Raw genomic sequence first — 12,073 nt, forward strand, 5'->3', positions numbered from 1 at the left:
TCCCCAACATTGAAACCTGAAAGCTTTAGAAACTCTAACAGACATTTACTTTTTAACAGTCCTGTTTTGGGATTTTGCTGCGTTTACCTTCAACTGTCTGATTTTTTTCAAAGTAATGAACTGTGTAGGCAGGAAAATCACCGCGTTTTCTAAACGCACTCCTGAAAATTACTCATTAACTAGGGGAATTAACTTTGATATTTTTGACATGTTAATCATTAATGTACATGAAAGAAAAAGGCTTGAAAGTTATAACTTGTTTTAGTGAAAATAAGTACTAAAATGCACTAGAATGCAGGGGTTTGCGTGTTGTGTTATTAAAATATTTTTGGGGGCTGTTGCCCCCCCCAATCTTAGTTTGACTTTCAAAAGTTCAGGATTTTTTTCTTTGCTCCACTTTCATCTCTAAAAAAAGAAAAGGAACACCATGTGAAAGTTTGGGCACCCCAATACATTTGAGTTCTCAGGTAACTTTTACCAAGGTTCCAGACCTTAATTAGCTTATTGAGCTGTGGCTTGTTCAAATTCTTCGTTAGGAAAGGTCAGATGATGCAGATTTCAAAGCTGTATAAATTCTCTGACTCCTCAAACTTGTCCCTAAAATCAACAGCCATGGGCTCCTCTAAGCAACTCCCTCGCATTCTGAATAATAAAATAATTGATGCTCACAAAGCAGGAGAAGGCTACAAGAACATAGCAAAGTGTTTTCAGGTAGCTGTTTCCTCAGATTGTAATGTTATTAAGAAATGGCAGTTAACAGAAACAGTGGAGATCAAGGTGAGGTCTGGAAGATGAAGAAAACTTTCTGAAAGAACTGCTCGTTGGATTGCTAGAAAGGCAAATAAAACCCCTGTTTGACTGCAAAAGACCTTCAGAAAGATTTAGCAGACCCTGGAGTGGTGGTGCACTGTTCTACTATGCAGCGACACCTGAACAAATATGACCTTCATGGAAGAGTCATCAGAAGAAAACCTTTCCTGTATCCTAGCCACAAAATTCAGCGTCTGAAGTTTGCAAATGAACATCTAAATAAGCCTGATGCATTTTGGAAACAAGTCCTGTGGACTGATGAAATCAAAGTAGAACTTTTTGGCCACAAATGTGCAAAAGGTATGTTTGGAGAAAAAAGGGTGCCAAATTCCAGGAAAAGAACACCTGTCCAACTCTGAAGCATGGGTGTGGATCGATCATGCTTTGGGGTTGTGTTGCAGCCAGTGGCACAGGGCACATTTCATTGGTCGAGGGAAGCATGGATTCGAATAAATACCAGCAAACTCTGGAAGCAAACGTCACACCATCTGTAAAAAAAAAAAAAAAAGTTGAATTTAAAAAGAGGATGGGTCCTACAATAAGACGATGATCCAAAACACACCTCAAAATCTACAATGGAATACCTCAAGAGGTACAAGCTGAAGGTTTTGCCCTGGCCCTCACAGTCCCCTGACCTAAACATCATTGAAAATCTGTGGATAGATCTCAAAAGAGCAGTGCATGCAAGACAGCCCAAGAAACTTGTAGAACTGGAAGCCTTTTGCAAGGACGAATGTGTGAAAATCCCCCAGGGAAGAACTGAAAGATTATTAGCTGGCTACAAAAAGTGTTTACAAGCTGTGATACTTGCCAAAGGGGGTGTTACTACGTAGGTACTAGCCATGCAGGGTGCCCAAACTTTTGCTTCGTGCCCTTTTCCTTTTTTGTCATTTTGAAAATGTAAAAGATGAAAATCATTTGTTTTTGCTTGAAATATAAAGGGAATGAGTCATCTTTAACTTTAGGCCTTTTGGAGATCATTTCATCTTCAACTTGCTTAACTGTTCATAGTAAGAGCAATTTTGACTAGGGGTGCCCAAACTTTTGCATACCACTGTATTTTTCAAAAAACAATAAAATTTCTCAGTCTCAACATTTGATATGTTGTCTCTTTACTAATTTCAATGAGATATAGGGTTTCCATGATGTCCAAATTATCGCATTCTGTTTTTATTTCCAGTTTACACAGCGTCCCAACTTTTTTGGAATTGGGGTTGTATGTGCATGATTACTAATATACATCATGTAAAACATTCTTAGTGTGTGATGAATTCACCACAGTTATTACTAAAATATAAGATCTATGAGGAAAATTTAAGGACGCAAGTCAAACTCCATGGCAGTAATTCTGTGACAACTGTAAATTGTTCTGCAGAGCCAACACACATTTTATTGCCTTGAATCAGACTCATGACTTCATTGGAAATGGCTTTGGGGTAGGCATGTGACCCCGTACACGTCTCTAAAAACCACAACGCAGAACCCTTCTCGTGGGTTTGGGCGCTGCCCAAAGATTCTGTGTTAGTGTCTGTCTGAAACTTGGAAATGAATCTGGGTGTAGATTCGTGTTGGTAGACTTCACATTGAAACACATTTCCTGTGTAGTATAGAAGTCTTTATTGAGAAAATGATGCACTAACAGCGAACTCCTGAGTGTTGCAGAAGAAAAGTGTTCAGCATATGATTGTGAGTTTGAATCCCGAAAGACTCCAAGAGAGCAAAATAGGATACTGCAGGGGTTTTCAAAGTGTGGGAGAGTCAGCCCCCCCTCAGAGAGCAAATAAACAACAGCCCCCCCCCTTACAATTTTTGTTGTTGCTATACTTAATGTTCCATTCGTATTTTTAAAAAAATGGTTGTTGTACACATTATTTTTTTCTTTTTCACATTTTAAACATCTGTGCTTTTTAAAACGTCTTGTTTTACACGTTTTAAACATCCCATAGCATCGTTAGCTAGCATCTCTTGGCAGACAACACACTGTGGCAGTGGAGCATCTTCAGATCCAGTCCATGAAAGTCCAAACTTTAAATAATCGTGGTCATACTTCCTTCTTTTTCCAGTCCCCCAGGATTCCGCGGGCCTTTTTTGTGATTGTTGCAGGCTAAAATGTCTGATGTTGCGGGGGTTTCCAAAAAATTGCGATGAAAGTTGCGGTGTTTTTTAGGTTTTTGTTGCGATTACATTGCAGGAGGAAGTGAAAGTTGCGAGAAATTGTTGCGATTTTCTCTTTTTGTGATTAAAATTGAGTGATATGTTAAATATTAAGTTATTACTGAAAAACTATTGATTAAAAAAACAAAGAGAAATGGTCCTATAAACAACTTTACCAATATAAAAGATTACCAGGACTACAAAAATGCAGAAAAATAGGCTTTACTTATCCAAATGCACCTGTTGGTTCAAAAGTTAAAGTGCAGAGAACCTCACAGCACAACATGAAGTTACCTTCAAATATAATATAAATGCCTCAGCTTTCATGTAAGAAAAAAAACCTATTAATACTAGTACTGTGTGCAGGCAGTCTCTCCTGAAGACTAAATTAAACAATAATTATAAACTAATAAAATAAATGGCTCAGGCTTCATAGAAGAAAAAAACAATTTGAACAGAATCTCACAGTATGATGCTGAAGCTGCCTAAACAATGGAAAATAAAATACCATTTTGGCAAAAATGTTGGCATCCATTAACTTCTTGTATTAAGTAAAAAAAAAATAAAGTGCACACAGTCCTTCACTGTAAACATAACACACTTTCAGTGTTGCCAGATACTGCTGACGTTTTCCAGTCCAAAATATGTTCAAAACCCGCCAAAATGCACTTGAAATCGTCCAATCTGGCAACACGACGCGCATGCTGCATCTCTTGAACACACGGAAGTAAGGCGGAAGGTAGTTTGTCGACGTCACCTCAAGACGACGCCAACGATTGGTCAAATTTGCGGGAAAGTTGCGGTGATTGGATATAATTGCAACACCGCCCTGAATTCGCGGGGATTGGTTGAATTTGCGCTGAAGTTGCAAATCGCAACATCCTGGAGGCTCTGTTTTTTTGCTTGGCCCAGACTTTGTCTCCTCACTCACTGTAGCTTTAGGTACTAAAAACCAATCCATTTTGTCTCTCACGTTGCGCGCCCCACACTTTGAAAAGCCCTGGGATACTGGATGTGGTGAGCAAATTAACAAAAGTTAATTAGTTTTCAATCACAGCACATCCCTATATACTTCATACTGTATCAAAATTGATTTGGCCCGCAGCCCGCACTACAAATTAATCAACACTTTGGCCCAATCATAATCAAAAATCTAACCTCTGTGGTATTGAATGTGCATAATGTACTAATTTCTGTGTTGTGTGTACATTTGTTTTACCTAAATATTAGTTTCGTTTGCCGGACTGGGCTTTACGGCACTTTTCGTGGCTGGGAAGCTTCACTGTTTCAGTCCCGCTGGTCGGGGAAAAGCATGGCGTCTCTGTGCATTCCTCACACCTCTACTCTGTGCTGTCTTGATCGCCGTCTCCAGAACTTGTGACTACAAACATCACTGGCAAGGTGAAGGAGAATCTGCAAAATCAACAATCTCGCTGAATCAAATAACAAATTGGATTACGCAAAAATCACATTATATTTAACATGGATGCAAACGGCACGCCTTTTGACAGATGCCGCCTTTTTCACGGCTGTCTGGGGGACTTGTGTGAATCGCGCAGATCCGATGAGGTTTTTTTTTTTGGGGGGGGGGGGGGGGGGCATTGGAGTGTCTGATTATAATTTCATCAAAGTAAATTCTGTATTAAAATTACTAAATAAGCAAATGCCGTTACAGTCCATGAAACATAGGAAGTATAAGTATGAGAAGAAAACAGTAAATCAGAAAGCTGTGCACATAAAGCCAATTACGTAACTTGCATAACCTTATGTTGGACTGATGGAAATCCTTGCGCGTGCAGTGAAGTGCAGCCAGCAGCAGATAATGGCGCGCAGCCGATTGGCTTTACGTACACAGCTTTCTGATTTACTGTTTTCTTCTCATACTTATACTTCCTATGTTTCATGGACTGTAACGGCATTTGCTTATTTAGTAATTTTAATACAGAATTTACTTTGATGAAATTATAATCAGACACTCCAACGCCCCCCCCGCCAAAAGGCGCGCCGTTTGCATCCATGATTTAAACACATGTATATTAAATTTTACTATTAAAGTACTTGTTCAGCTTTGTGAAGTAACATTGTGGTCACTTCAGTGTTGTGGTTACTTAACATTGTGGCCTGTAAAACATTAGCAGAGATGCCAACGTACAGAATTTGGGCGTGGCAGCTATGAATTTGAAGCACAATTACGATACTATGTGTAGACCTGAAAATAATAGATTTTTCAACTGGTTTTGCCCATGTATCGATCCGATCAACATATTTTCGGCGTTCAGGCTGGTTCCACGTGTCGTTGCTTACGCTGATTCAGATAATTCCGGGAATTTCCATATTCTTTTATTAGCTGTGCTGTGATTGGCTGAGAGGTGACCTGATTCATGCTCTCGACCAATCATAGCATGTGTTAAAGCTAGACGGTCTTTCGATTTCACAAAATCGGTGAAATTTAGTTCCCTCTGAAATTTGGTCATTGGGATATATGTTTACTTCTATAATATCTCACAAAAAATCAGGCCATTCTGTGGCTGGGAAGTTATTTAATTTGAGGGGATTAAAGCAAATAATGTGCATGAAATCGCTCACTTCGCGCAGTCGAGCAGACAGAGGAAGCACCTTTGAGCGTGTTCTGACAGTTCCATCATTCTGTCGCTAAACGAACAGCTGATCACACCGAGGTGCTCGCTGAGCGCCGATATTTATTTATTTATTTATTAGTTCTGTGTTTCCTTTCTTAACATAACATCTTTTCTTTTCACTTTCCGTTACTGTAGTCGGTCTTTCACGTTTCATTCGCACACTCACATCCTCCATTTTTCTCTCCTATTTCAAATTTGTATCCCACAATGCCTTGCGCGAACAGGGAAAGCCCACCACGTGATGCATGACGTAGTATCTTGAATTGGGTCATGGTGAAGCAGGAAAAAATAGTGGAGAATTTAGGGCCACATGGCTCGAAATTCATTCATTGTTCTATTTTTAAAAAAAAAAGGAATAAAATTTGAAATCTGATTTGAATTCGGTAGCTTTCAGTCCACTAAACAAAAATAATTACGTGTCGGGGAAAATAATTTTTATGACCGAAGCTTGAAAAATCTGAAAGGCAGTCTACCTTTAAATGCAGTGCTCAGAAATGCGCCGTAGTGATGCGTAGTCGTCTTCCTGGAAGCAAACTGTCTTCATCGGTCGCGTTCCAGAACTGAAACTTTGGATTTGTGAAGTGAAGACAGTCATACAACAAAAGTACACTGGAGAAAGTAAATTCAGCTACATACAACAAATTATCTAGGTAATTTCAGCATGCTCAGTTTAATTAAATGTTGTTTGGATAGCCATCTTTCAGTATTGACTTTATTAAGTCCAGTATTAGACTGGTGCGTCTCGTCTTCTTCCGCTTATCCAGGACCGGGTCGCGGAGGCAGCAGTCTAAGCATGGAAGCCCAAACTTCCCTTTCCCCAGACACCTCGGCCAGCTCCTCGGGAAGAACACCGAGGCGTTCCCAGGCCAGCCGAGAGACATAGTCCCTCCAGCGTGTCCTGGGTCTTCCCCGGGGCCTCCTCCCGGGGGGACATGCCTGGAACACCTCCCCAGGGAGGCGTCCAGGAGGCATCCGAAAAAGATGCCCGAGCCACCTCAGCTGGTTCCTCTCGATGTGGAGGAGCAGCGGCTCTACTCTGAGCTCCTCCCGAGTGACTGTGCTTCTCACCCTATCTCTAAGGGAGCGCCCAGCCACCCTGCGAAGGAAACTCATTTCAGCCGCTTGTATCCGCGATCTTGTTCTTTCTGTCATTACCCAAAGCTCATGACCATAGGTGAGAGTCGGAACGTAGATCGACTGGTAAATTGAGAGCTTCGCCTTTTGGCTCAGCTCCTTCTTCACCACGACGGACCGGTAAAGCGACCGCATCACTGCGGAGGCTGCACCGATCCGCCTGTCGATCTCACGCTCCATCCTTCCCTCACTCGTGAACAAGATCCCGAGATACTTAAACTCCTCCACTTGAGGCAGGACTTCTCCACCAACCTGGAGAGGGCAAGCCACCCTTTTCCGGTCGAGAACCATGGCCTCGGACTTGGAGGTGCTGATTCTCATCCCAGCCGCTTCACACTCGACTGCAAACCGCCCCAGTGCATGCTGAAGGTCCTGGTTTGAAGAAGCCAACAGGACAACATCATCCGCAAAAAGCAGAGATGAAATCCTGTGGTTCCCAAACAGGATTCCTTCCGGCCCCTGGCTGCGCCTAGAAATTCTGTCCATAAAAATTATGAACAGAACCGGTGACAACGGGCAGCCCTGACGGAGTCCAACATGCACTGGGAACAGGTCTGACTTACTGCCGGCAATGCGAACCAGACTCCTGCTCTGTTCATACAGGGACCGGACAGCCCTTAGCAAAGAGCCCCGAACCCCATACTCCCGAAGCACCCCCCACAGAATACCACGGGGGACACGGTCGAATGCCTTCTCCAGATCCACAAAGCACATGTGGACTGGTTGGGCAAACTCCCATGAACCCTCGAGCACCCTATGAAGGGTATAGAGCTGGTCCAGTGTTCCGCGACCAGGACGAAAACCGCATTGTTCCTCCTGGATCTGAGGTTCGACTATTGGTCGAATTCTCCTCTCCAGTACCCTGGAGTAAACTTTCCCTGGGAGGCTGAGAAGTGTGATTCCCCTGTAATTGGAGCACACTCTCCGGTCCCCTTTCTTAAAAAGAGGGACCACCACCCCAGTCTGCCACTCCAGAGGCACTGTCCCCGACCGCCACGCGATGTTGCAGAGGCGTGTCAACCAAGACAGCCCCACAACATCCAGAGACTTGAGATACTCAGGGCGGATCTCATCCACCCCCGGTGCCTTGCCACCGAGGAGCTTGCAAACTACCTCAGTGACTTCGGCTTGGGTAATGGACGAGTCCACCTCTGAGTCATCAGCCTCAGTCTCCTCAGTGGAAGACATGACGGTGGGATTGAGGAGATCCTCAAAGTATTCCTTCCACCGCCCGACAATGTCCCCAGTCGAGGTCAACAGCTCCCCACCCGCACTGTAAACAGTGTAGGCAGAGTACTGCTTCCCCCTCCTGAGGCGCCGGACGGTCTGCCAGAATTTCTTCGAAGCCGACCGATAGTCCTTCTCCATGGCCTCCCCGAACTCCTCCCAGTTCCGAGTTTTTGCCTCCGCAACTGCCCGAGCTGCAGCGCGCCTGGCCTGCCGATACCCGTCGGCTGCCTCAGGAGTCCCGGAGGTCAACATGGCCCGATAGGACTCCTTTTTCAGCTTGACGGCATCCCTTACTTCCGGTGTCCACCACCGGGTTCGGGGATTGCCGCCACGACAGGCACCGGAGACCTTGCGGCCACAGCTCCGAACAGCTGCATCCACAATGGAGGTAGAGAACATGGTCCACTCAGACTCAATGTCCCCCGCCTCCCTCGGAAGCTGGGAAAAGCTCTCCCGGAGGTGGGAGTTAAAGACCTCCCCAACAGAGTGCTCGGCCAGACGTTCCCAGCAGACCCTCACCATACGTTTGGGCCTGCCAGGTCTGTCCAGCTTCCTCCTCCGCCAGCGGATCCAACTCACCACCAGGTGGTGATCAGTTGACAACTCAGCCCCTCTCTTCACCCGAGTGTCCAAGACATAGACTGGTGCGGTTCAGTATTAATTTTGTTGTTACTGAAAGACCTGTCCGTAAATCTGTCGTCTTTTACTCTGGATTTTGTTGTTGATCATATTGAAACTGCTGAAACACTGTGTTACAGTACAAGCTCAGTTCTCTGAATATCCTCTTAGGGTGTATTCAGACCAGGATAGTTCGATAGTTCACTTGCTTTGGTCCGAACCAAATGTTTTTGTTTTTTTTTTCATTTTGGTGCGGTTCGCTTTCACGCTGTACATTTTAGTAAGCGGACCAAAATCTGCCAACAAAGCCACGCACCCTGAGGTCGTTCAGCTATTGGTCAGAGACGACACGCGCACAAAGCGTTAAGTTCAAAAGTAGTCATGGAGGCTTTCCGTGCTGTTATTCTTTTTAATGTCATCAAAGCTATATGTTTTTTCCAGTTTTTACTGTTTTCACAATTGTGCGATTACTATGCTGTTGTACAAGTAATTTATCAACGACGACTTCAAAGGGCAAGGCGGCTACGGAGGATAGCGCTGATGAGCGCACATCATGTTGTGACAGTTCTGGCTCTTCACGCAAGACGGAGGAGGTATGTGTCGGGATATTCGCCTTATCCATCGTAATAGATGAATTTCTTTTTTGCGTCGCTAGTACCGCCACTTTTTGAAAGAATGTCCCTGATTTTAATGTAGGTCTGACGGAGTTTCTTCACTTTTAGCCGACATTGTTCTGGGGAGCGCGTGAACCCCTTCTCCTTCATTTTCTCACTGAATACAGCAAACATGTCGGCATTTTTGTGTGTTCTCTCCAAAAGCTCAGACATGTGGACATCTGCCCAGATATCCACAAGGGTACGCGTTTCTTCCTCGGCCCACGTTTGCCCCCTACTCATTTTTTGTACTCTGTAGTCTAGCCTACCACTGGTCTGAATGACTGAACGACTGTTGTAAGGTTCCCTTGACAACCGAAACAGTGTTTGCACTTTGCGGTGGAGTGTCAAGACTCTGTTTCCCATAATGCTCGACAAACGACGGAAGCTCCCGAGGTACAAAAAAGCAAAACTGTCAGATTAGGTCCGGTCTGCTTTCACACCTCCAAAAGGTCCGCACCAGAGTTCCTTTGGTCCGGACTGAGTCCGACCTTGCAGCTCGGTCTCGGTCCGCTTGTTTGGTCCGGACCAGAGTTCGGTGGTTTCTATTCAGACCAACCCAAAAGGTCCGGACCAAGGGAAATTTGGTTCGTTTGGTCCGGACCAAACAACGTAGGTGTGAATACGCCCTTAGTTCACCAAACTTTTCCCCCAGAGAGTTTGGATAATTGAACCTATACTGTACAGTAAACCCTGCGTTTATTTTCCTCAAAATGGCCTGGATTGCATCTCCAAATTTGCTTCCCTGAAATTTCACTGCGCTTGGAGATGCTACTCTTTTTCATTTGTCAGTGTTGGCATCTCTGCATTAGTTGCTTGTGCCAGTTCTACCCTAATACTTAATTAAACCTCAGGTTGCTTTAATCAGAATGCCAGTTCTGTAAAGTAAGTATTTCACAACTGTTTTTTTTTTTTTTTTAATAATATTAGTTTCTTTTTTTTTTTTTTGACACTGTCCTTGTCTCCTGTCTCTCTGTTGCTTGTTCGTCCAGATGTGTTGGTGGGATCACTGCTGGGTTTCACCTTCTCGTACCTGTGTTACCGACAGCATTATCCATCGCTCACCGAGTCCGATTCCCATAAACCCATGAGGTTCAGAGACACGCACACAATACCCTCAGTACAAGGGAATGCAGACAAGCCACTGCAGGATTCCTCAATTCTATATAGGGATTTCAGTAGAAATTAAACTCATCCTGAACTGTATGATGGACATGTTCTCATTCACAGCCCTTAAGAAAATGCTGCGTCTGTGAGTGAGTGTGTGTGTGTGCATGTGTGAGTGCAAGTCCCTGTTTCTGTTTCTATTTCTGTGTAAGAAAGACATACTTTGTGTATTGTAGATATTTGAATTTGTATTGGACCAGGAACAGTCCGGGGTTTCTGTATCAGGTTTCAAATATCTGTTTGAACATGTCCTTCACTCACTGTATTTATAACGGGGTCCATCAATAAAACATTTGGAAAGTTTGAACTGTGGCCTCCTGGTTAGATTTGACATTTCTAACAGTCATTTATTTCTAGAAAAATAAAAGGTTTTGGACATTTGGATTTGAAAATAGCATCTTTCATACTTCTCCCAAGTCAGTGATTTTGGACCTTTAAGCTCTATAGAGTAGGGAAAAAAATAGGAAGTACTCCGTGAACATACTGTTTTGATAAATTAAAAACTCAGTGTTGCAAAAATGTGTGTTGTATATCTTTAGTTTATTTAGAAATTATAAAAATCCACACAGTTAATAAACTAAAATTTAATAATAATACAGGATTAATAATTCTTCGTATAAATACGGAGGTGATTTATAAAAAATCGTGCGTGCTGATTGGTCGAGAAATTCGGACGGTTTCTCAGTAATCGCCTCAAGCAACTCGGCAAAACAGCGGCCAATCACTTTGTCATCATAAGTGAGGAAGAATTACAAATGATGAAAGAAAATGCTGTTCCTAAAAGCACTGAAGACGTTATGAAGTTTGGTCTAAAACTATTCAAAGGTAAGGTGGGATTTGGATTTATTTTATCGATTTCAAAACAAAGTACAACCCCAATTCCAAAAAAGTTGGGCCTCTGTGCAAACTGTAAATAAAGACCAGAATGCGATAGTTTGCAAATCATGGAAGCCCTATATTTCACTGAAAATAGCCCAAAGACAACATATCAAATGTTGAAACTGAGAAATTGTATTGTGGTTTGAAAAATACACGCTCATTTTGAATTTGATGTCAGCAACATGTTTCAAAAAGTTGGGACAGGGGCTTGTTTACCACTGTGTTGCATCACCTGTACTTTGACCAACACTGTAAACGTTTAGGAACTGAGTAGACCAATTGTTGTTGTTTTGAAAGAGAAATGTTGTCCCATTCTTGTCTGATATACAGTTTCAGTTGCTCAACAGTTAGGGGTCTCCTTTTGTCGTATTTTGCGCTTCATAATGCACCAAACATTTTAAATAGGAGGCAGGTCTGGACTGCAGGCAGGCCAGTTTAGCACCTGGACTCTACTATGGAGCCATGCCGTTTAAATATGGATTTGGGGTTTTATTTTATGTGAATCGGCATAGATAAGTGACAAGTCTGCGTCGTGCCTTTATTACATTTGCATGCTGCTTTTGAAGATTGAAAAATGATTATTTTTTTTTAAATAAATCACTTGTGTATTTATACCAAAACAATTATTCACCTCAGGCTCAGTGAATAATAACCTCGACTTCGTCTCTATTATTCACGGATATTCACTTCACCATCGGCAAATAATTGTTCATTAATAATACAGCATATACAGAGTATTTTCAGCACAAAACCATAATTCCTGACAATTTCCTTATACAATAATTATCC

At 42.9% G+C, this 12,073-nt stretch overlaps 1 protein-coding gene across 3 annotated transcripts in view; it reads left to right on the forward strand.

Annotated features, from left to right (window-relative positions):
* The window catches only part of plpp5 (phospholipid phosphatase 5), a 33,697-nt gene extending 22,985 nt beyond the window's left edge, over positions 1-10,712 (forward strand). For all 3 annotated transcript variants that reach the window (XM_060909284.1, XM_060909285.1, XM_060909286.1), the window contains exons 8-9: positions 4,195-4,365; positions 10,231-10,712. In XM_060909284.1, the coding sequence (XP_060765267.1) occupies positions 4,195-4,365; positions 10,231-10,427 (368 nt within the window). In that variant the 3' untranslated portion in view covers positions 10,428-10,712. The remainder of the gene's footprint in view (positions 1-4,194; positions 4,366-10,230) is intronic.
* The last annotated feature ends 1,361 nt before the right edge of the window (positions 10,713-12,073 follow it).

This window comes from Neoarius graeffei, chromosome 25 (assembly GCF_027579695.1).
Source record: "Neoarius graeffei isolate fNeoGra1 chromosome 25, fNeoGra1.pri, whole genome shotgun sequence".
NCBI lineage: Eukaryota > Metazoa > Chordata > Actinopteri > Siluriformes > Ariidae > Neoarius > Neoarius graeffei.